The sequence below is a fragment of the Raphanus sativus genome, chromosome 5, assembly GCF_000801105.2.
Source record: "Raphanus sativus cultivar WK10039 chromosome 5, ASM80110v3, whole genome shotgun sequence".
Taxonomy (NCBI): domain Eukaryota; kingdom Viridiplantae; phylum Streptophyta; class Magnoliopsida; order Brassicales; family Brassicaceae; genus Raphanus; species Raphanus sativus.
Window position 1 is genome coordinate 32,346,471 of NC_079515.1, and position 19,185 is coordinate 32,365,655.

General features: G+C 38.5%; 7 protein-coding genes and 1 long non-coding RNA gene across 11 annotated transcripts; 2 read left to right on the forward strand and 6 right to left on the reverse strand.

Annotated features, from left to right (window-relative positions):
* The first annotated feature begins 38 nt into the window (after window positions 1-38).
* On the forward strand, window positions 39-3,164 carry LOC108859546 (pentatricopeptide repeat-containing protein At5g67570, chloroplastic). Its single transcript, XM_056986531.1, has 8 exons — window positions 39-681; window positions 754-1,027; window positions 1,104-1,295; window positions 1,399-1,512; window positions 1,615-1,708; window positions 1,795-1,956; window positions 2,043-2,446; window positions 2,532-3,164. Exons 1-8 carry the CDS (start codon window positions 80-82, stop codon window positions 3,123-3,125), a joined length of 2,436 nt encoding a protein of 811 aa, XP_056842511.1. The 5' UTR covers window positions 39-79; the 3' UTR covers window positions 3,126-3,164.
* On the reverse strand, window positions 3,127-5,484 carry LOC108859547 (telomere repeat-binding factor 2). Of its 4 annotated transcripts, none has more exons than XM_018633455.2 (6): window positions 5,363-5,484; window positions 4,573-4,803; window positions 4,221-4,450; window positions 4,058-4,142; window positions 3,892-3,975; window positions 3,127-3,776 (listed from the first exon to the last, which is right to left on the reverse strand). In XM_018633455.2, the coding sequence occupies exons 2-6, from the start codon at window positions 4,720-4,722 to the stop codon at window positions 3,441-3,443; spliced, it is 885 nt and encodes a 294-aa protein (XP_018488957.1). In that variant the 5' UTR covers window positions 4,723-4,803; window positions 5,363-5,484; the 3' UTR covers window positions 3,127-3,440. The 4 variants fall into 4 exon arrangements, with proteins under 4 accessions (XP_018488957.1, XP_018488956.1, XP_056842512.1 ...); XM_018633454.2 differs by having other exon boundaries at window positions 5,407-5,469; XM_056986532.1 differs by having other exon boundaries at window positions 5,263-5,430.
* Window positions 5,485-6,179: 695 nt separating this feature from the next.
* Window positions 6,180-7,766, forward strand: LOC108859550 (NADH dehydrogenase [ubiquinone] iron-sulfur protein 4, mitochondrial). Its single transcript, XM_018633457.1, has 5 exons — window positions 6,180-6,459; window positions 6,556-6,644; window positions 6,807-6,936; window positions 7,024-7,053; window positions 7,465-7,766. The coding sequence occupies exons 1-5, from the start codon at window positions 6,301-6,303 to the stop codon at window positions 7,519-7,521; spliced, it is 465 nt and encodes a 154-aa protein (XP_018488959.1). The 5' UTR covers window positions 6,180-6,300; the 3' UTR covers window positions 7,522-7,766.
* Window positions 7,767-7,821: 55 nt separating this feature from the next.
* Window positions 7,822-8,556, reverse strand: LOC108859551 (protein CYSTEINE-RICH TRANSMEMBRANE MODULE 13). The gene is made up of 3 exons (XM_018633458.2): window positions 8,397-8,556; window positions 8,144-8,300; window positions 7,822-8,036 (listed from the first exon to the last, which is right to left on the reverse strand). The coding sequence occupies exons 1-3, from the start codon at window positions 8,440-8,442 to the stop codon at window positions 7,991-7,993; spliced, it is 249 nt and encodes an 82-aa protein (XP_018488960.1). The 5' UTR covers window positions 8,443-8,556; the 3' UTR covers window positions 7,822-7,990.
* A 906-nt stretch (window positions 8,557-9,462) lies between these two features.
* Window positions 9,463-12,115, reverse strand: LOC108856989 (uncharacterized). Its single transcript, XM_018630906.2, has 10 exons — window positions 11,955-12,115; window positions 11,587-11,800; window positions 11,346-11,503; window positions 11,128-11,273; window positions 10,960-11,019; window positions 10,758-10,850; window positions 10,484-10,645; window positions 10,301-10,407; window positions 10,031-10,179; window positions 9,463-9,941 (listed from the first exon to the last, which is right to left on the reverse strand). The coding sequence occupies exons 1-10, from the start codon at window positions 12,067-12,069 to the stop codon at window positions 9,679-9,681; spliced, it is 1,467 nt and encodes a 488-aa protein (XP_018486408.1). The 5' UTR covers window positions 12,070-12,115; the 3' UTR covers window positions 9,463-9,678.
* Window positions 12,116-12,843: 728 nt separating this feature from the next.
* LOC108857718 (uncharacterized) lies at window positions 12,844-14,140 on the reverse strand. Its single transcript, XM_018631731.2, has 3 exons — window positions 13,675-14,140; window positions 13,406-13,584; window positions 12,844-13,128 (listed from the first exon to the last, which is right to left on the reverse strand). Exons 1-3 carry the CDS (start codon window positions 13,925-13,927, stop codon window positions 13,015-13,017), a joined length of 546 nt encoding a protein of 181 aa, XP_018487233.1. The 5' UTR covers window positions 13,928-14,140; the 3' UTR covers window positions 12,844-13,014.
* A 774-nt stretch (window positions 14,141-14,914) lies between these two features.
* On the reverse strand, window positions 14,915-16,507 carry LOC108858802 (uncharacterized). Its single transcript, XR_008946168.1, has 2 exons — window positions 15,947-16,507; window positions 14,915-15,485 (listed from the first exon to the last, which is right to left on the reverse strand). It is a non-coding gene; the product is annotated as an uncharacterized LOC108858802 (long non-coding RNA).
* Window positions 16,508-17,272: 765 nt separating this feature from the next.
* LOC108863359 (uncharacterized) lies at window positions 17,273-19,182 on the reverse strand. The gene is made up of 2 exons (XM_018637754.2): window positions 18,371-19,182; window positions 17,273-18,119 (listed from the first exon to the last, which is right to left on the reverse strand). The coding sequence occupies exons 1-2, from the start codon at window positions 19,117-19,119 to the stop codon at window positions 17,462-17,464; spliced, it is 1,407 nt and encodes a 468-aa protein (XP_018493256.1). The 5' UTR covers window positions 19,120-19,182; the 3' UTR covers window positions 17,273-17,461.
* Between the last annotated feature and the right edge of the window lie 3 nt (window positions 19,183-19,185).

The following is a 19,185-nucleotide window of genomic DNA, read 5'->3' on the forward strand; positions in this document are numbered from 1 at the left end:
AGATTTCAAAATTTAAACGGATAAAGGCTAAAGCTAAGCTAAACTATACGCTTCACTTGCTACTGCTCTCCTCGCGACAATGGACGCATCGGTGGTGAGATTCTCCCAACCTCCGGCAAGATTGCCGCCGGAATTCGAACCGGATATGGAGAAGATCAAACGGAGACTTCTCAAGTACGGCGTCGATCCTACCCCTAAAATTCTCAAAAATCTTCGAAAGAAGGAAATTCAAAAGCACAACCGGAGAACTAAGCGCCAAACCGAGTCGGAGGGGGAGACGGTATACACGGAGGCGCAGAGACAGTCTATGGAGGAAGAAGCTCGTTTCGAGACCTTAAAACGGGAATACAAGCAGTTCACGAGGACGGTTTCGGGAGATAGGAGCGGCGGCGAAAGGAGTTTGATAGTTGGGAATCCATGGGAGGGAATCGAGAGAGTGAGGTTGAAGGAGCTCGTCGGTGGTGTCCGGAGAGAAGATTTGAGTGACGGGAAAACGAGGAGAGAGAATCTGAAAGAGCTGAAGAAGATACTGGAGCAGGATCTCCGTTGGGTTCTCGAGGACGACGTTGATGACGTGGAAGAAGAGTACAGTCTAGTGGCGGCTCGAAACGACGACGTAGGGTTTGATCCTGCAAAACGGTGGCGTAACGAAGGAGAAGCAGTCCGTGTTCTCGTTGACAGGTATTTGATAATTTTTTCGAAAGCTTTTGATTGATGACCAAAATTAATTGTGTTCGATTGATTGCAAATTAGGTTGAGTAGTAGAGAAATTACTGAGAAGCATTGGAAGTTTGTGAGGATGATGAATCAATCAGGGCTTCAATTCAACGAAGATCAAATGCTTAAGATTGTTGATCGATTAGGACGCAAACGGAGCTGGAAACAAGCTCTAGCTGTTGTTCATTGGGTCTATTCCGATAAGAAGCGTAAACACCTTAGGAGCAGGTTTGTGTACACCAAGCTTTTGTCTGTTGTTGGGTTTGCAAGGAGGCCCCAGGAAGCTCTCCAGATATTCAAACAGATGCTTGTAAGTGACTTTAAGTAATTTTTGTTGCGGTTTTTTTTGGTGGGGGTTAACTCTCATATCCATTAGTCAATATTAGGGTGATCGGCAGTTGTATCCTGATATGGCGGCGTACCACAGTATTGCTGTGACGCTTGGGCAAGCAGGGTTGTTGAAAGAGTTGCTCAAGGTAATCGAGCTAATGAGGCAGAAACCAACTAAGCTTATTAAGAATTTGCGCCAGAAGAACTGGGATCCTGTGCTTGAACCAGACGTGGTTGTGTACAATTCTGTAAGTGAGAGAGCTTTTGAGCGAATTATTGAATTTTTATTTTATGCAACATAATTATCACTATTTCTAATTGCTGCCTGCCTGGCTTTAACTGGTTCCCCAGATTTTGAACGCTTGTGTTCCATCACGCCAATGGAAAGCTGTTTCATGGGTATTTATTGAGTTAAGAAAAAACGGTCTGAGACCTAATGGAGCTACCTATGGACTTGCGATGGAGGTTTGCTTTCCTAACAGAAACTATACGTTGTAGATGTTTTTTTTAGTGTCGTTTGTAGTGGAAACCCTCGTAAATTTATTCGCAAAGATATGCTTGTTACAGGTTATGCTGGAGTCAGGGAAGTACGATCGTGTTTACGAGTTCTTTAGGAAGATGAAAAGCAGTGGCGAAGCTCCAAAAGCAATTACATACAAGGGTAGCTATCTGTATTTTGGTTTTTGTTTCTTCTTTTTGTGTATTGGTAACTTAATATGATTCTTATGGCGCGTGATTTATTCTCAGTTCTTGTACGAGCTCTCTGGAGAGAAAACAAAATCGAGGAAGCTGTTGAAGCGGTAAGAGATATGGAACAAAAGGGAGTTATAGGAACAGGTTCTGTTTACTATGAACTGGCATGCTGTCTCTGCAACAACGGGCGCTGGCGTGAAGCAATGCTCGAGGCAAGTTCCCTCATCGTTTAACCACTTTCTGCTTATCAGAAAACCTCTGCGGTATTAATCTTATTCAGAACGTATTAATAATGCAGGTAGGGAGGATAAAAAGGCTTGAAAACTGCAAACCCCTCGAGATTACTTTCACAGGACTCATAGCAGCTTCATTGAACGGTGGTCATGTTGATGATTGCATGGCTATATTCCAGTATATGAAAGATGTATGCGATCCGAACATAGGAACCGTGAACACGATGCTTAGAGTTTACGGAAGGAACGATATGTTTGTCGAAGCTAAAGAGCTGTTTGAAGAGATTGTCAGAGAGAAAGAGACTCATCTGGTCCCAGACGAGTATACATACAGCTTCATGCTCGAAGCGTCAGCTAGATCGCTCCAATGGGAATACTTTGAGCATGTGTACAAGACGATGATTCTCTCCGGGTATCAAATTGATCAAACGAAACACGTACCAATGCTTATAGAAGCATCAAGAGCTGGGAAGGTAACGGAATCATTACATAGTTTGACGTTTTTTCTATTTGTGTTTATGGAAGCATAAAGCTATGTAGTTTCGTTTGTAAATGCAGTGGAGTCTTATAGAGCATGCCTTCGATGCAATTCTTGAAGATGGAGAAATCCCTCACCCATTGTTCTTCACTGAAATGTTGTGCCACGCGACAGCTAAAGGCGATTACCAAAGAGCAATTACACTGATCAACACCGTGGCTCTGGCTTCTTTCCAGATCAGTGAAGAAGAATGGAGTGATCTTTTCGAGGAGAATCAAGACTGGGTTACTCGGGAGAATCTACAGAAACTCTCTGATTACATCCTTGACTGTGATTATGCAAGTGAACCAACGGTCTCAAACCTCTCAAAGTCGTTGAAGTCTCTATGTGGGTCTTCTTCAACACAACCATTGTTAGCCATTGATGTAGCAACTCAAAGTCACAGCGAGAAACCGGAGGAAGATTTGCTGCTTCATGATACAGCAGTGGAAGAGGAGAATGGTGCGAAAGGGGAAGCTTGGGAATTTACGGAGACTGAACTTGAGACGTTGGGTCTAGAAGAACTAGAGATCGATGATGATGAAGAATCTAGTGATTCTGATACACTTTCAGTTTATGACATTCTGAAAGAATGGGAAGAGAGTAGTGAAAAAAGAGAGTTAAATTGCCTGTAAATTTCTCAAAAAATCTTAATTTACTTGTTTATTCATCTCCTTCAAACCTACAAGTGCCAAGCAGATCATCCACATACAGAGGAAAGAAAGTCTTGAGTTTTACAGAATCTCAGAGATATGAACATACATATATGATCAAACAGCGGATTTACACTTCTACAAAACAGAACAAAAAGAGAAGAAAGGTAGTGAAAACTTTTTTAACTCTGCAGGTGATGAGATACCGCCTGACTGGTAATGATAGATATGTATATATAGGGGCTTGCTCTGTTATAGAACTTTCCCATGATGGATGGCTTCTCTTGCTTTAATGTTTTACCAAGTATGATTACGGATTCTGAACTTCAAAGCTTTCACAGCTGCCTTAGCATATATCTGAGCAGCTTCAGCTTCGGCTTCTGCTCTTTCTGCCTCTTTTGCTGCTTCTTCTGCCTCTGTGATTGCAAACTCTGCTTCTGCAACTGCTCTTGCAGCAGCTTCTGCAGCGTCTTGAGCTGTCATGCCTTTTATCATAAGCAACTCTCCGTCTGCTCGGAGGGCTACGGGTTCTGGTGAGTCTTTTTTGTTGTTTCCTTCCAACAAGAGTTGAGGAGACTTCTGTCTTGCTCCAACGCTAGTAAAATTAGTTGAAAACCTGTACTTGTGCTTTATCTGAAAAATGACAACAAAGAGCGAGCAAGCACTTGATAAGTGATGATGCTGAGAGTATAATGAAGTGATTGTAATCTTGAAATCTTGAATCAAAAGTTGTTTGTGTGTGTTTTACCTTAACTAATGGTCCATTTGATGACAAGTGCTTTAATCTAACTGCCACATTTCTTTTCATATTCGGCGGAGTCTTGAAATTCTCCTGAAATTTTACAGCTACTACTAAGTATAAGACAAAACCTCAAAATAAACATTTTAGATATTCACAATGCTCTAGGCGTTACCTCTATATACATAAAGATGGAGGTTCTGTCTGAACCGCGTGGTTCCTTCAAGTTAGTAATTGCCTCCAAGATAATCCTGTCCAAACTACAAGAAGAGACAAATAGCTCAATATGGTATAAAAGAAAACTAAAAAATCTTTAAATGTGGTGCATCAACCAAAACCTTGTAATTGATCTCTTTGAAGCATGAGTTTGTAGCGATCCCGCACCAGAACCTCCAGGCGATGTTGGATTTGTCCGTTCTTGGCCATTAGCCAAAGGCACAATGCTAAGAGATGTAGTGTTGTTGGTATGATCCTGTTTAGGAGGAGCCGGCAATGTCTTTCTAAGTGCAAGTTTAGCCTTCTTCCTTGAACCCCATAACGCAGTCACACTTATATTTCTCCACTTGTCCTGTTACGCTTTTGTAATATCAAAACACTAATCCGAAACATGGCAATCACAAAACTCAAACAAAGCAGATATCTGTAGCCAACAAAACTCAACACATTGAGTTTTTTAAGGGTTTTTATTACCTTGAGATCAACATTAGAGCGGGACTTAAGGACAGAGCTAAACTGAGGATCGGAGAGTATAGTACGCCACTTGCCAGTGCCATGTTTAAGAACTCCAGCTTTAAGGGCTGCTTCTTCCTCCGGTGTCCACTTCTGCTTTGGGGCACCCATCCACACTTATCAACAAGGTTCTCAAGAAAAAACTAAAGTTTTTTTTTGCTAATAAGTTGAACTTCTTCTGTTTATTTTCTTCTGTCAAAAGATTAAAACACTACAAAAGCTTAGCATCTGTGAAATGGATTATTATAAATTACAATGACTAAATCTATGAAGCCAAGTAACAATGTACAAACATTTTAATTGTAGATAAAAAAATCTTATCCATAAGCTACACCTGGAAGCCAAAACATTCATATGTAACTCACAAATCGAATACAAAGAGACAGAGGATAAATTAGATACGCCCCGATGCTCTCAGTTCAACAAATAAACGAGTGATTCATTCGAGCAGATAACTAAACCAAGACAGGATCAAATCACATGTCTTGTCATAACATAAAAAAAAAATCCATTAACAAGTTCGAAAATCTAAACATGAATATGGAAAATACGCTAACAAATGCAAATCATCTAACCAAAAAAAGACAAATGCGAGGATCGGAGAAAACGAAAACAGAATTGAGCAAGGGAGGAGGAGGAGGAGAAGCATGCCAGATCAAACGGAAACCAAGGGAGAGTTTTTGAGGGAGACACTTGGTGATGAAAACTATTTGTTCGTGTACATGTCTCGTGGATCAAATGTGAATCTTACAATTTCGGTGAAACGAACGAAGAAGACAAAGACCAGAGACTAACCCACAAGAAGGAGGAATAACATCCATAGATATGAAAAAAAGAAAAAGCAAAACAAAACTTGAGCTTTCCTTTGTATCCAAATTACACAACAATACCTTTTTAAAGTAGCCCTTTATTTCTCAACTTTTCATCAATTTGCCTCAATATATATCATATTACAAGATAACCCTTATAATCTAAACCTACTTTGAATAAATATTAGGATTTTTAACAGAACTGAACTTTACCGAATCGAACCTAAAAATATGGTTTTAGGTTAGTTTGGCAAAAGAAAGAAAAATTAGGTTTTATGTTCACTAATTAGTTTTTAATTAAAAAAATCACAGATCAATTTTAACTGAAATTCTAAACTGAACTAATCAAAATCTGAAATACCTAAAGTTAACTTGATTTTTATTTTTAATTTAAATTAGAATTTTAACCAAACTAACCGTAAAATAAAAAGTTTCAGCAAATTTTGAAACCTAACTAATCAAGAATCGAACAAAATTGTTTCCGATTCATTTTGGTGAAATTTTGACTGATCTAAACTAAATAAATTTTGAAAAAAAATTGAACTAACCGAATAAACCGAACCCAGGCCTAGGTATAGCTGTGTTTTACACGAGTTATAGGACTTTTTGGGAGAAAATATTAGAGTACATTTTTGCAAAGAGAATTGCATAATTTGATAATTATTGGTGGGTTGGGGTCAATTGATACTAATAATAACTTAGTGAGTATTAGAGTAATAGAGAACAATTACAGTGGCTGAAATGAAAATTTCTTAACTTTTCCCCACTTCTCTCTTGCCCATTTTGTTCTTACAAATCTCTCTCGAGACAGGACAGGAGAGGAAAAACTTAAAAGCTCCAAAGAGATTATTTCCCAGATTTCCAAACTTTCTACGTGACGATGGCGCTTCGTGCTACTACTCAAGCGACTGCTCGTATCGCGGCGAATCTCGGACGTGTAGCTCGGCCTTTCTCAAGTGACGCGGTGGTGGAGTCGGATTACAAGCGCGGTGAGATCGGTAGTGTCTCCGGAATCCCAGAGGAGCATCTTGCACGAAAGGCAAGATTAAATCATTATTCGATTCCTTTTTATTCTATGAATTAGGGTTTGAGTCTAGGGATTGGTCTTGATTGGAATGGGGGATATTTGGAACAGGTGATAATATACTCACCTGCAAGAACGGCGACACAGCAAGGATCTGGAAAACTTGGGAAATGGAAGATCAATTTCGTCTCCACCCTCAAGTATATCCCTTCTTCATCCTCTCTTATGTTTGTTTGCTGGATTCACCCTAGATGGACCTGTTATATTCCTATTCGATCTTAGAAGTCAAAAGTCCCTCACTTTAAAAAAAAAAAAAAAAAAGAATGAATATCTATCATCAGTAATTTGATATGTTTTTGTAGGTGGGAGAACCCATTGATGGGGTGGACTTCTACGGGTGACCCTTATGCCAATGTTGGTGACTCCGCTCTTGGTTTTGATTCCGAGGAAGCTGCCAAGTCTTTTGCTCAGCGTCATGGCTGGGATTATGTGGTAAAATCTTCTCATTTCTTCTTCTGCTTACATTCATTCTTTTTAGCCCTCTTGATATTAAAAACGTATATCTTGACTCCATGGCAGGTCAAGGAGCCCAAAACACCGTTGTTGAAGGTTAGTATCTTATTCCTTTTTACCTAAAATCCCACTTGTTTCAGCCAGACCTAGAGTGGAGAGGTTGAATCTCTTCATTCTAGATCCCCGTCTTTTTTCAATAATTACTAACCCCATTAGATTATATATATTTTTTTTAATCTCTTTGTTCTAAGACTAGTGAGTGATTTTAAAGCTCTGCTTGAACCTTAAACGTGTGTTGATTCGTCAGTACTGGCTTAATAGATATAGAAAGCTTTCCAATGCCTGATTTTTTTATCAAAACCCCATCATACTGCTTATCACCCAAATGCGTAATGTTCATGAAACAAATTTTATTTTGGACAAGGATCGTCTCTGTTTCATTCTTCAGATTGAATATTTTTTACCTAACCCCCATAATGATGGCTCATCTTAACATGGTAACTGCAGGCTAAGTCTTACTCTGACAACTTCAAGTGGAAAGGCAAGCCTCAACCACAGAACTGATCACTACATCATCTTCGTCCATCTCTCGGCCAAAAGGAGACACTTCGCTGTGAAGGCTCTCATTTTTATTCGTTATTTTAGCATCTGTGAGCTTTTTCACTGAACTATATCCATGGTTGGATTTTACTTTTATTTTTTTCCTATTTTCCCTTTACTACGACACAATAATATGATGATGATGATGATGACAAACACACCTCCTTGGGTATTTCATCAAGCTTTTATGGTTAATTTTACTTGATCTACTTCTCAATAGTTTTTATTGTGTTCATTCAAAAAAAATAGTTTTTATTGTGTAAATGGTAGAGAAAGTGACGTCGTCATAGTCGAGTAAATAATCCATAAAATACAAAAGTTTAAAAGACAAATACGAAAAGAAAGAAGATTAACAGCAGATTGTTGAACGATACACATGTCTTTTTCATTGCATGCAGAGGAAAAGAAATCGTTGAACTGATATATTCACCGATCAGAAACAAGCATCCAAGAGACAGCAACAGCAGAGCGCAGCCAAACTGTGATGCATATGTAATAGAACAGAACACAACATATTAACACCACTGGATCAAGAACTAAAATAATAATAACACTAGTAATAAACAAGAGGGGATCAAGACCATACCATCCTTCGAGCATACCAGCTTGTTGCTTTTGCTGCGGAGCTTGAGAGTATTGAGGTGGAGGATAACCTTGAGCAGGGTATCCCTGACCATATCCCGGCGGTGGATAACCGGCGGCAGGATAGCCAGCTGGAGGATAACCGTCCTTAGGAGGATACCCTTTAAACCGGAATACAAAAGTATATTAAAACCAGCAGAGAAGAAGCTAAAACAGAATATCAAAATTCAAAGAAACTTAGAAAAACAGAATATTACCTTGGGGAGGAGGAGCACCGACAGGATGTTGTTCTTGATTATACATCTTTTGAGTTCTTCTAGCTTTTTTTTTTCTTCTTTCTCTTCTCTTTTCAAGCAATCTCTGTTTCTTTGCTTTATAGAGAAGTTATGACGGTGAGCAATAATATTTAATTTTGTTATTCTTTTTCTTGTAATTGCCTAATTAGTGATACAGTAAAGTAGAAAACTAAAGAAAATATTCTATAAACGTGTTTCTTGCATTATAAGGATTAGGTCCGTTAGATCTTTCTTTCATATTCTGTTTAATTTTAGCACTAAACACTATTCCTTATATGCTTTTCAAAAAATAAAGTGCTAACCAAACTACAGTAAAAACTTTATAAACTAACAATGCTAAAACTATGAAATTTTATTAATTTATAGAGTTATTAATTTACAAAAGTTTTTTATTTTTTATTTTTCTATTTTAGAAATAAACAAAATAATTAATATCTATAAAATTTGTTTTATAAATTTAAAATATGGTATATATGTAATTTTACTAAATATTAGCAAGTTATATTAAAGTATTAAAATTATAGAGATATTTCTATTTTTAAAAAAATCAAATAATACAAGTGTTATATATATATATAAGTATTTTTATGATTTTAAAATACATAAGATTTTTAAAAATATTATTTTTTATTATTTTATCGATTTGTATTATATTTTAAACTTGTTTAATTTAAATTTTTTAAAAAAAATTATAGTATCAGTTAATTTATTGAGTATTGATTTTGTAGAGTTTTTAGATACATAAAGATATTAATTCTAATATTAAAATAATTAAACACCACTTACTTCTGGGTTGATCATTATTCAACTTAAATAATCATCTCTTTTCCTAACACAAGGAGAAAGGCAAATTAAATTGGACATCCTCGTTTGAATAAAAATAGTTGATGAGATATTATAATTCGAAAAAGATAACTTTTATCCACCCACATGCTAGTCCACATTCCCATGACATCAATAATCTTACTATAATATATTCGAATATAATAAAATTCATATCCATCGTAAAGAAAAAAGGTAGAACCCATTAAGAAACAAAGCTCGTTGCATTGTCTACACAAAAACATGATACACGGCCTAAAATAAGCGTTACAACAAATCGTGACAACATCATCCACACCAAAGCTAAAACACTAACAAAAGTCATAAAAGAAGAAAGCAACTTTTGCCTACAAGAAGAGCTCTCTACAAGAGTTCTCTCTCTGTGTTTCTAAACAGTTTTGAGACTTTAAACCAGCTTGGTTCAGGACCAATGCAGCCATTTCCGTGGCCTGTTTGTGGTACCAGATTCTTTTCTTGGAGTCACATTGATCCTATCCGCATTTGCTGCTGCCCATGTGCTAAAACCAGGTGAAGAAACCAATTCTTTAACCGCCTTTGTCGTGCTTTCCTCTGTGAGCTTCTTCCACTCTTCTTTTGATAGTTTATTCCTTTCAGGAGTTTTATGGAAAGAGGAAGGGAAAGTATCTGATTCAGACGGTGGAGATTGTCGCATCCCACTGATTCCTGAATAAGAAACGTTAAACAAAAAGCTTATTTATTGGTTTCATTTTACGTTTTGAGATGCTGGGATTTAATAGAGATCAGAAATCAACCTCCAGATGGAGAAGCAAAAGTAACACGGGTGCCAAATTCAGAAGCAACAGGACTCTTTTGCATGAAGTCATGGAGATATCCAGGGATGGTTGGTACTTCAGCAGACCGAATTGCCTCCCAGATTCCTATCAGTAAATTCAATGGAATCCTGCGCCAAAAGAACTCAACTTAAGCATTCAATACTGTGTGAACTTTCAGAGATATGGAAGCTAACACTAACAAAAAGAGAGTTTAGTTTGTTAATTAAATATAGATCGGTCACGACTCACTCATATAAGCGTAGTATGAACTTCAATCTGCTGATCTTCTTTAAACTCGATGATATAATAATTACAGATATCAGTGCTCCTCCAGCAAGCAAAGGATCTACAGAGCTCTGGAAACAAGAGATTATTATTGTCAAAGGATGATTTTCGGTTTGATTTAAAAAGAAAACGTACTGTAAAAATAACCTGAAGAATCAAAACCGCAGCAATGATCCGGATAGACCAAGAAACAAAGACTGATGTGCTCATGTCAATGGAGCCATCTTCGGTTAGAACCAGTTTCCTCACTGTCCAAAATCCAAAAAGCGCTCCAGCCAAAGACAGAAACACCCCGGCAAAAATCGCTACCTGCAAAACCGTCACAAAAAAACAAACAAACAAACAAACAAAAATCTTCACTACAAGTATGAGAGGGGCTTTTCTTAACCAGCACATACTGACACTATCAAAACTTACATACAGGGGTGTACATATCTTCATCGATTCCCATCTCAGTTAGCAGACTTTGAAATAAACCAGGAACATAGCGTAGAAGAAAACCACCTAAACCAAGCTGGCCAAAAGAAGAAGGACAAAAAACCGTGTGTTATATACAACAAGGAGGTTGAAGAAAATGGGAAGCACAAAAAAAAAGTTTAAATCATTTAGCAATCACCACTCACCAGGGATGAGTATATGAACAATGCAAACGAGCTACGCCCAGTTGGTAGAAGCTTCATCCCCTGTGTAACACATCACATTACAAAAGCGGAGTTTGAAAGTAAATACCTCTTCTTTTTTTTATAATTAATAACACTACAGATGACACTGAACAAGTAAACTGAGGCTACCTGAAAGAGGACAAGCAGGACGACAAGCATAATACCAACAGCCATGGCACTGCTGTAGTAAAATGCTAGCGACTGACTCAGCGTCGAAGCCAAAGCCAGCAAAACCGCACCAAGTATTAAGAACACTATGCGATACATGGAAAACTCTGCAACATAGCTGATAAATTAGGAAGTTGAAAAAAAAAATTGCCAAACCAAAGGAAGAGAGAAAGATCTACCTTCTACAGCAGACAGCTCCAGAGTGACCTTTGCTGAGCTAATAGATCTTACATCAAGAACTTTGTGGTCGAAGGGAGACATTGTCTGAACCCATGAACCCTTAGAGACTTTCTCCCACCGACTTGGAGGGCACATCCCAATTGCACGCGACAAATTCCTACAAAATCAGTGAAACATTTTAGTGAATCATACAGAACTGGTGATTAACAGTAAAAAAAAACTGAAGATAAACTATTCAACCTGTGGAAGCAAACATCAAAGTTACTTGCTTTCCCAGCGGTTGATGAGTTAAGTATCAACTTCAACGAGTGTGCGTACTTGTCCATGTGTTTAAACCTTTTCAGTCCATTGATACGTATCCTCTCACATAGAGAGGTTCTCTCAGGCTTTAATCCAGGAGAGCCCTTCACCTCTAAACTGGGATTCACTTGAATCGCCCCAGTCTCTCCCACAACTGTCAACGCAAAAGATTAACCACACATATTACAAACATTCAACTGCATTCAAACCCTAGATTTGTGAGATTTCTACAGAACCATCAAACCCTAGATTTCTACAATTTCACCCTTCACAGACCAATTCGCACTGTAGAGAGAGAAAAAACTTACCGAACAGAAGTTCATCAGATGAGACAAGAGAGGAGAAAGCGAAGAGATGTAGCAAGATGATTCCGATGACGACGCCGGAGCTCCGGAGAAGACGATAACCACCCATCGATTTCATGAGGATCGAGAAAAGAAAAAAAGGTTTAGCAAAGGCGCGGTTTTGAATTAACCATAAAGCCTATAATTTATTGTAATTGTTAAATGGGCCTTTATAAGCCCATATTTAGCCCATTAGCCCATTCCTTAAAAGTGCAACGTTGGTTTAATTTGGTACGACTTGCGTCCAATGCCGTAAGGTTGCTTCGTTAATCAACATATTAGTAATGCGATATACTTAAAAGGTAGAGTTAATAATGAAACTGAAAATGATTGAGCCGTTAATTACGTTACGTCTATAGTTAACTGAACCTGATGTAATTTACCTATCAGTCATTGGCTCATTGACTTTCATGACTATGATTGACAAAAAGAGGCCGACCAAATGAGCTGCCTTGCATATTTTAAAGAGACTACGTTTTACATTTTTTTTCTATAGTTACAGATGAACAAAAATAAAAACATGTGACTAGTAATTCAATAATTATAGGCTTTACAGCTTGTTTAAACCCGCTTTATACGCCTATCGTTTGTTTAGTTGAACGGTGGTTAACACCTAACATGGTGTTATTACGTAAAATCGTAGTATGGAACGTTATCATTGGATGTATCGAAACTTTATGTTATTACGTAAAATATATATATCCAAGGTAAGACGAGCTGTCGGTTTACTTATCTTTTGCAAGTTAATGCGTATACATAAACAGGGAAGCAAATTAGTATATGATTTGTGCAATTCTGAATCTGTAAATGATGTTGCAGTATTGGCCAAAATCTTCTAAATCTAGTCTGAGAATACACCATAAAATGCTCAAATATTTGAAACGCTGGAACAATTAAAGTTCTTGAAAATATAACTTGAGACTGGATCTTCATTTAAAGCATTTATGATAATAACATCGCTTTACATAAACTTTCAATGTTGTCGGATGTGCTTTAAGAATATCGACGCTTTTCAAGACTTCTCTCATGAGGATACAAGTTCAGGAATGCTGTGCAAAGCTGGTCTCCACCCACCGCCACATCTTCCTCCGCCGTGACTCCGCCTCATAAACCCATTTCCACCGTCTTCTCCGTCGACCTATATAAAACCCGTCGATTTAAATTAAACACCCATACGGAGAAACGCAGTTTAGCATGTCTTAGACCAAAATCTAAGGCATGTGAAAGATGTGCATTGCATATGGTCATGTGGCCCGTTATAGAATTGCAAAAGATCATTTATGGAGGATATTTTAAATATGTAATAGTATAATCAAACATTTTCAAATATTCTATGTGATTTATAATAATATTACTGAGCCGGTCATTGTAAATTTATAATGATTAAAAAAGTCAAGTAAATGATGCGAACTTACCGCATCATCAGCACCATTTTCTTTCGAGTCCAAATCAGAATTTGGGTTGACCCGACCAATATCCTGATCTGTCTTCTTTCTGTGTTTCTTCTTCTTATTCTTCAGCTCAAGCCCACCTCCTTCTTTCAATAGCTTCCCAAGCTTTACACACTTCTTCGTCGCAAACTCGTTCAAAACCTCTGCATACAAAAACTACTTACGGTGTTAATATCATGACATAGGAATTAAAACAAAATAACAAGAGGGAGGGAGATCGTAAGTATGTTTGCCTTCGAAGCTGACGAGACGGTAAACATGCCCGATGACTAGAGTGTCGTCAGGACGAAGGAGCTTCAGCTGCTTCAGCGGCGACCCTTTCTCGTTCCTCAATGTCGGTGACGTTACCACCACCGCAACGTAATGACCTGGATTGGATCTCATGACGTCACTTGCAGTCACCGACCAGTAAATCCTCTCCACCTTGTTCTCCGCCGGGTGGTGGATCAAAACCGTCGCTGCCTCCGCCGCTTGACAATTCCCCATTTTCAAAAAGGAAAGAATTATTATTTTGTTTGGGTTCTTGTCTGAAACTGAAGTATATAAAAGAAAAGATTAAAGAGCGTTATGTGGGGCTTTTAATAAATTCTTCCTCCTGTTGATTTGTCAGGTTTGACAAGAGAGGACGCTGGATACTGATAAAAAAAATATTTTAAAGATTACGAGAAAAAAAGGACGAAGAATAAAAGAAACATAGAGAGTTTTTGTGAAGTAAGCTGTCGACGGAGATTAAGCAAAGCGATGAATAAAGCCCTGTTCGTTTGGTTACCGCAGGTTTCAGCGTCGGCGTCAGCGTCAGCGTCGGCGTCAGCGGCTGCGTCAAACTCGTTTATCTGATGTTCGTTTCATAGACGCTGACGCCGACGCTGACGCCGACGCCGACGCAGATTATTGTTCGTTTCGAAGACGCAGGAAGTTGACGCCGACGCTGACGCCGACGCAGGAAGCAGAATTAAATACCGTTCGTTTGACAGACGCTGCGGCTATTATCATTTTATTCATATTTTATTTTTAAAAATTTGTAACATTGTCTTTTAAATAAATAAAATGTATTTTAAATATATTTACATCCACAAAAATATTATGTTTACTTGGTAATATTTTTTTGGTCAAATATACAAATATAACAATATTTTTGTCATAAAACTAAATCATACATTTAATTTTCGAAATTAGCACTTCAAACAAATAAGGCAAATATATGTTACAGATAAAAGAAACATGTAGTTTAAATTTGTAAAATTATATTTTAAATAAATAAAATATAGTTTAAATATATTTACATCTATCCAAATATTATAATTTATTGGTAATAAATTTTTAGTCAAATTTACAAATTTAACAACTCATTTTTATCATAAATTTTTAGTCAAATTTACAAATTTATCACAAAAAAGCTAAATAATACATATAGTCTATAAATATAACAACATTTTTTTTTCATAAATCATAAGCTAAATTAAAACTATAATATATCAAAATATTTATCATAAGCATATATGTTCAAGTGCATTACAATTTACAAGCAAATACTGATCATCTTTTGGTCTACCTATTGAGGATCAAGTTGATGTAAAAGAGCTATTAAGAGTGTTTGTAAAACTAGCAATTTCATCATAATGTAAATTAATATCTTTGTGATGTATGTATGTGCACTTTCATGTGGCAACAAAAGTTTAAAGCTTTTCGTTTGGTCATTAAGAACCGAATACATGTGATAAAAAGATTGAACAGTGTACTTTACACACAAGCCTTTATGTAAAAAACAACATGAGATCTTAGCATATTTCATTTGAGAATGGAATGAGTTAAAGACAGAGAGAATCTGAATGTAAGGAAAACAGGGGAAAATCATTGCATGTATTTAGCTATGTTTCTTGCCACTAACACCAGCAATAACCTGCAAAAAAACACTTGAACCATGCGCTTTCTGAGATGTCAACAAGGAAGGATGCGTGAAGGCCAGACCAAACATCTCCTTCATGGTTTTGCTTTGTTCAGTAAACTTCACAAGCTTGGATACAACATCTGAACTTTCCACAACCTGAGTCATGCCCAAAGCACGTTTAAAATCGGTTTAAAGCAAAACCCATGATAATCTCAAGCTTAGAAAAGCAAAGGAGGTGGAAACAAAAACATATACGATGATGATGACAAGGAGGTCACATGAATGTCGTATGAAACCAGTCACATGAATCTCAATACAGTAAAGAGCATGAGAATGAAAGTAGATTGCCTTTAACAGCACAATGCATGACCACTCTGTAGCATCAAACAATCATCAGAGATTAAAATAATCAGAATGTGGAAACTCTATTTCATTAACACGTTCCATATCCTAAATGTTTTAGAACAGAGACCATCACTATCAGCTTCTTCTTGTCTTAGTTATGAAATAAAGCATAAATAAACCATTCCCATCAGAACAAATTCTCTTATCTTGGATCCAAAATCCATTCTCAGAAACTCATATGAAACACAAAAACAGAGACGAGAGACAATTACCTCAACGATGCTTGAAACCCAAATCGGAGGGGAAGAGAGAACTCGAGGCTTGGCGTTGAGAGAGCTCGTGGCTGCGTGAGATGGAGAAGCGAGAGCTCGAGGCCTGGAGATGAGAGAGCTCGTGGCTGCGTGAGATAGAGATGAGAGAGCTCAAGGTCTTTGTCGGAGTTGAAGATGAGAGAGCTCGAGGTCTTCGTCGGAGATGGAAATGAGAGGGCTCGAGGCGTGGAGATGGGAGAGCTCGTGGCTGCATGAGATGGAGATGGGAGAGCTCGAGGTCTGCCTGAGATGGAGATGAGAGAGCTCGAGGTTGCGTCAGGGATGAGAGAGAGCTGCGTCTTGCGTCAATTAGGTTAAGGTTTTTATGTAAATACTTAAATTTTTTAAGGACAAAATGGTAAATTATGTAGATAGACGCAGAATTTAAGTCTCAGCCGCTGATTTTATCGGCGTCCAGATTTTATTAACGCATTGACGCAGCGTCTAGACGCAGCCGCAGCCGCAGGTATCTGCGTCAACCAAACGAACAAACTTTGTGAAAAAATAGCCGCTGTCGCAGCCGCTGCCGCCCTGCGTCAACTAAACGAACAGCACTTAAATAAAGAGGTTGGGGGCTTATTAGAGAGGGTGGTGGTGGAACTATTTATTATATTTTGATCTCTATTGATAATGACATATTGTTATGTTTTATGGGAAAATTAATTTAATGTTAGGAAGGATCTTGCATATCGCAACCAGTGAATTGATTGCTTCAATCTCTTGTATTATATTAAGTTGACCAGAGTGTTTTTCTTTTGGTATCTAATTTATAAATAACGCCGACTGTAAAATTTAATGACTCCCTTTTTAGTTTTTAGTATCTACAATGCTATTCAACATTTTAATCTAAGAGTGTATATATGATGATTTGTAAACTAATCAGAACTTTTTGGACGTGTCAAGTATTTAATCATCGTTGACACAAAACTAAGGCAATCCATCAAGTGTATTTGTTATACAACAAAAAAAAAACACGTTTTCATAAAATTGGGTAAATTATCACTAAATTAAAAGTTCAAATTGACTGACCAAGAAATTAAATTCGTTACACCAAAACACGCCACCAAAAACCGATGAAGTCTGGTAAGACAACACTCCTAATTAAATTTTCTGAATGCGTGTCAAAGTTGTAGAGAGTAAAAGTGTAAACACGACACACGCATACATGTACTGCGCATGCAGAAGACACAGTATGCCCGTTTAATGCTCGACTTCAAAGCCCATTAAAGATCTTAACGGGCCAGTCTTAAAAAAAAGAAGTAATTTGAAGTTACATACCATATTGGATACGAAACAAAAATCTAATTCTTACTACAACGATCCATAGTTAAAACATTCATTACAACTTGAAAAGAAACCAAACATAAAAGAGACCCGGAGTAGTTGACCAAAAAAAAAAAAAAGAGACCCGGAGTCATAATAGATCGATAACACCACATAGCACAGATAATAAACGGGCAAACAAAGATGGAATCTTCAGATTTGCATAGCATCTTGTTCGTCTTCTTCTTCTCCATCAGCTTCGACTGGTTCGCTAAACATATACTGACTCTGATACTCGACGAGGTACTGCATCGATCTCCTCGCATCCAAGAACAATCGATAAACTCTGTTGATATCCTCAATCTCCACGACTTTCCCTTTCCGTTTCTGGCAAGACAACGCAGCGGCCGTAATCAGATGAATCGCATACCTCAGAGAAGTATCACGTCCGATCAAAGTCAAAAGCTGCTTGGCCTCCTCGTTCATCTCGACGTCCTCTTCTTGGCAACGAATCTCCAAGATCTTCCTTATGTCCTCGTCCGTGTAAGGCTGAGTTGTGATGATGAGGAGACGGTCGAGGAGATCGATCGGGATCCCGTGGGGTGATTTCTGGTTCGTCCCGCGGATCGTCGTGACTCCTCGGTTGGTTGCCACGACGAGGATCGGTGACATTTCGTTCTCGAGGGCTCGGTTGAGGAATGAGAAGCATTCAATGTCGAGCATGTGGACTTCGTCGATGAAGAGAACGCCAGGAACTATCTCAGCTTTGCCTTCTTCTCTCCATTCCGCTACTTTTGTGTCGATTTGTTCACGAACTTCTGATCGGATCTCTCCAGTATCTCCAGTGAAAAGGGCTAGAAACCCTTGCGTCCTGTTCACCAACAAAAAAAAAAAAGAAAGTCACTTAACTAACAATACCACAAACAAAATGTCTTTAGATACATAGCTACAAAGGTTGATCTAGCTAGCTCACTGCACTAAAGTGATCTCTAAAAATGAAACATCGATCATAACAATTACAAAAACATATAGTAACCTCAAGTGTGACACATCTCAACTAGATTCCCAATCATTTAATCACAAGAAAACATTAACATAGTCAAAAAGTGTTAAAACTTTGACCTGCTGTTGATGACATCAATCTCATGAAGAGTGACACAATGCACAACCTCTTTCCTCTTCTGCAACTCACCATCAGGGCACTGCACGAACTTAGTCTGCGCACCCATCGCATCATAATCCCTAGACCTCGAAAACGACCTCCCGAGCTTACTAATCTTCCCAGTCGCCTTATCAAGCGCAATCACATCCCCGCTCTGCACTTTCTCCTTATTCAAAGACTCAATCAGCTTCGCCCCCATATCGTAAACCGTCTCCATATCCGTCGTCTTCATCGTCAGCTTCCCTGACTTGGACGCCACTCCGGAAGAAGCAGGCCTATCGATCTGAACCTCCACGACTTCTCCTTCGATCACCTCCGTCTCTTCCTTGATCCTCACCCCGATCGCTTTGCGGAAAGACTGAGTCAGAGCCTCGGTCTTGGACATCTCCAGGGAGAAGATCTCGCTCCCCGCGATCATCGCGAAGGGCGTCTCTAACCCGAGGGATTTCGCCATCCCCATGGCTATCGCCGTCTTCCCCGTTCCCGGCTGGCCGGCGATTAGGATGGCACGGCCGGCGATTTTGCCTTCTTTGATCATCTGGAGGATTACGCCGGCGGCTTTGCGCGCCTTCGCTTGGCCTACCATTCCTTCCGAGACGGCTCGCGGCTCGAGGGATGAGTCGAGGCCTAGGCCTCGGATGTGTGAGTGCGCGCCGATTCGCTCCACTCTCGTTAGGTCGCGGCTCTCCGATAGCTTTAGTTCCGCCATTTTTGTCGATTAATCGATTTGAGGCGGAGGGAAGAAGAAGAAGAAGAACTTTTGAGGTTTTAGGGT

What these genes read in the sequence shown, in the direction of transcription:
- LOC108859550 (XM_018633457.1), top strand. Translation starts at nt 6,301, where the DNA reads ATGGCGCTTCGTGCTACTACTCAAGCGACTGCTCGTATCGCGGCGAAT. An exon ending in AGGAGCATCTTGCACGAAAG is followed by an intron (nt 6,460 to 6,555) that starts GCAAGATTAAAT and finishes TATTTGGAACAG; the next exon opens with GTGATAATATACTCACCTGC. An exon ending in GTCATGGCTGGGATTATGTG is followed by an intron (nt 6,937 to 7,023) that starts GTAAAATCTTCT and finishes ACTCCATGGCAG; the next exon opens with GTCAAGGAGCCCAAAACACC.
- LOC108859551 (XM_018633458.2), bottom strand. Translation starts at nt 8,442, where the DNA reads ATGTATAATCAAGAACAACATCCTGTCGGTGCTCCTCCTCCCCAAG. An exon ending in CGGTGCTCCTCCTCCCCAAG is followed by an intron (nt 8,301 to 8,396) that starts GTAATATTCTGT and finishes TCCGGTTTAAAG; the next exon opens with GGTATCCTCCTAAGGACGGT. An exon ending in GCTGGTATGCTCGAAGGATG is followed by an intron (nt 8,037 to 8,143) that starts GTATGGTCTTGA and finishes TATGCATCACAG; the next exon opens with TTTGGCTGCGCTCTGCTGTT.
- LOC108859547 (XM_018633455.2), bottom strand. Translation starts at nt 4,722, where the DNA reads ATGGGTGCCCCAAAGCAGAAGTGGACACCGGAGGAAGAAGCAGCCCTT. An exon ending in CCATCTTTATGTATATAGAG is followed by an intron (nt 3,976 to 4,057) that starts GTAACGCCTAGA and finishes GTAAAATTTCAG; the next exon opens with GAGAATTTCAAGACTCCGCC. An exon ending in CAAATGGACCATTAGTTAAG is followed by an intron (nt 3,777 to 3,891) that starts GTAAAACACACA and finishes GTCATTTTTCAG; the next exon opens with ATAAAGCACAAGTACAGGTT.
- LOC108863359 (XM_018637754.2), bottom strand. Translation starts at nt 19,119, where the DNA reads ATGGCGGAACTAAAGCTATCGGAGAGCCGCGACCTAACGAGAGTGGAG. An exon ending in ATTGATGTCATCAACAGCAG is followed by an intron (nt 18,120 to 18,370) that starts GTCAAAGTTTTA and finishes GTTGGTGAACAG; the next exon opens with GACGCAAGGGTTTCTAGCCC.
- LOC108859546 (XM_056986531.1), top strand. Translation starts at nt 80, where the DNA reads ATGGACGCATCGGTGGTGAGATTCTCCCAACCTCCGGCAAGATTGCCG. An exon ending in ACGTGGTTGTGTACAATTCT is followed by an intron (nt 1,296 to 1,398) that starts GTAAGTGAGAGA and finishes CTGGTTCCCCAG; the next exon opens with ATTTTGAACGCTTGTGTTCC. An exon ending in CCTATGGACTTGCGATGGAG is followed by an intron (nt 1,513 to 1,614) that starts GTTTGCTTTCCT and finishes TGCTTGTTACAG; the next exon opens with GTTATGCTGGAGTCAGGGAA.
- LOC108857718 (XM_018631731.2), bottom strand. Translation starts at nt 13,927, where the DNA reads ATGGGGAATTGTCAAGCGGCGGAGGCAGCGACGGTTTTGATCCACCAC. An exon ending in CCGTCTCGTCAGCTTCGAAG is followed by an intron (nt 13,585 to 13,674) that starts GCAAACATACTT and finishes TTTTGTATGCAG; the next exon opens with AGGTTTTGAACGAGTTTGCG. An exon ending in AAAATGGTGCTGATGATGCG is followed by an intron (nt 13,129 to 13,405) that starts GTAAGTTCGCAT and finishes GGTTTTATATAG; the next exon opens with GTCGACGGAGAAGACGGTGG.
- LOC108856989 (XM_018630906.2), bottom strand. Translation starts at nt 12,069, where the DNA reads ATGAAATCGATGGGTGGTTATCGTCTTCTCCGGAGCTCCGGCGTCGTC. An exon ending in TTTGATGTTTGCTTCCACAG is followed by an intron (nt 11,504 to 11,586) that starts GTTGAATAGTTT and finishes CTGATTTTGTAG; the next exon opens with GAATTTGTCGCGTGCAATTG. An exon ending in TTCATACTACGCTTATATGA is followed by an intron (nt 10,180 to 10,300) that starts GTGAGTCGTGAC and finishes CTTTTGGCGCAG; the next exon opens with GATTCCATTGAATTTACTGA.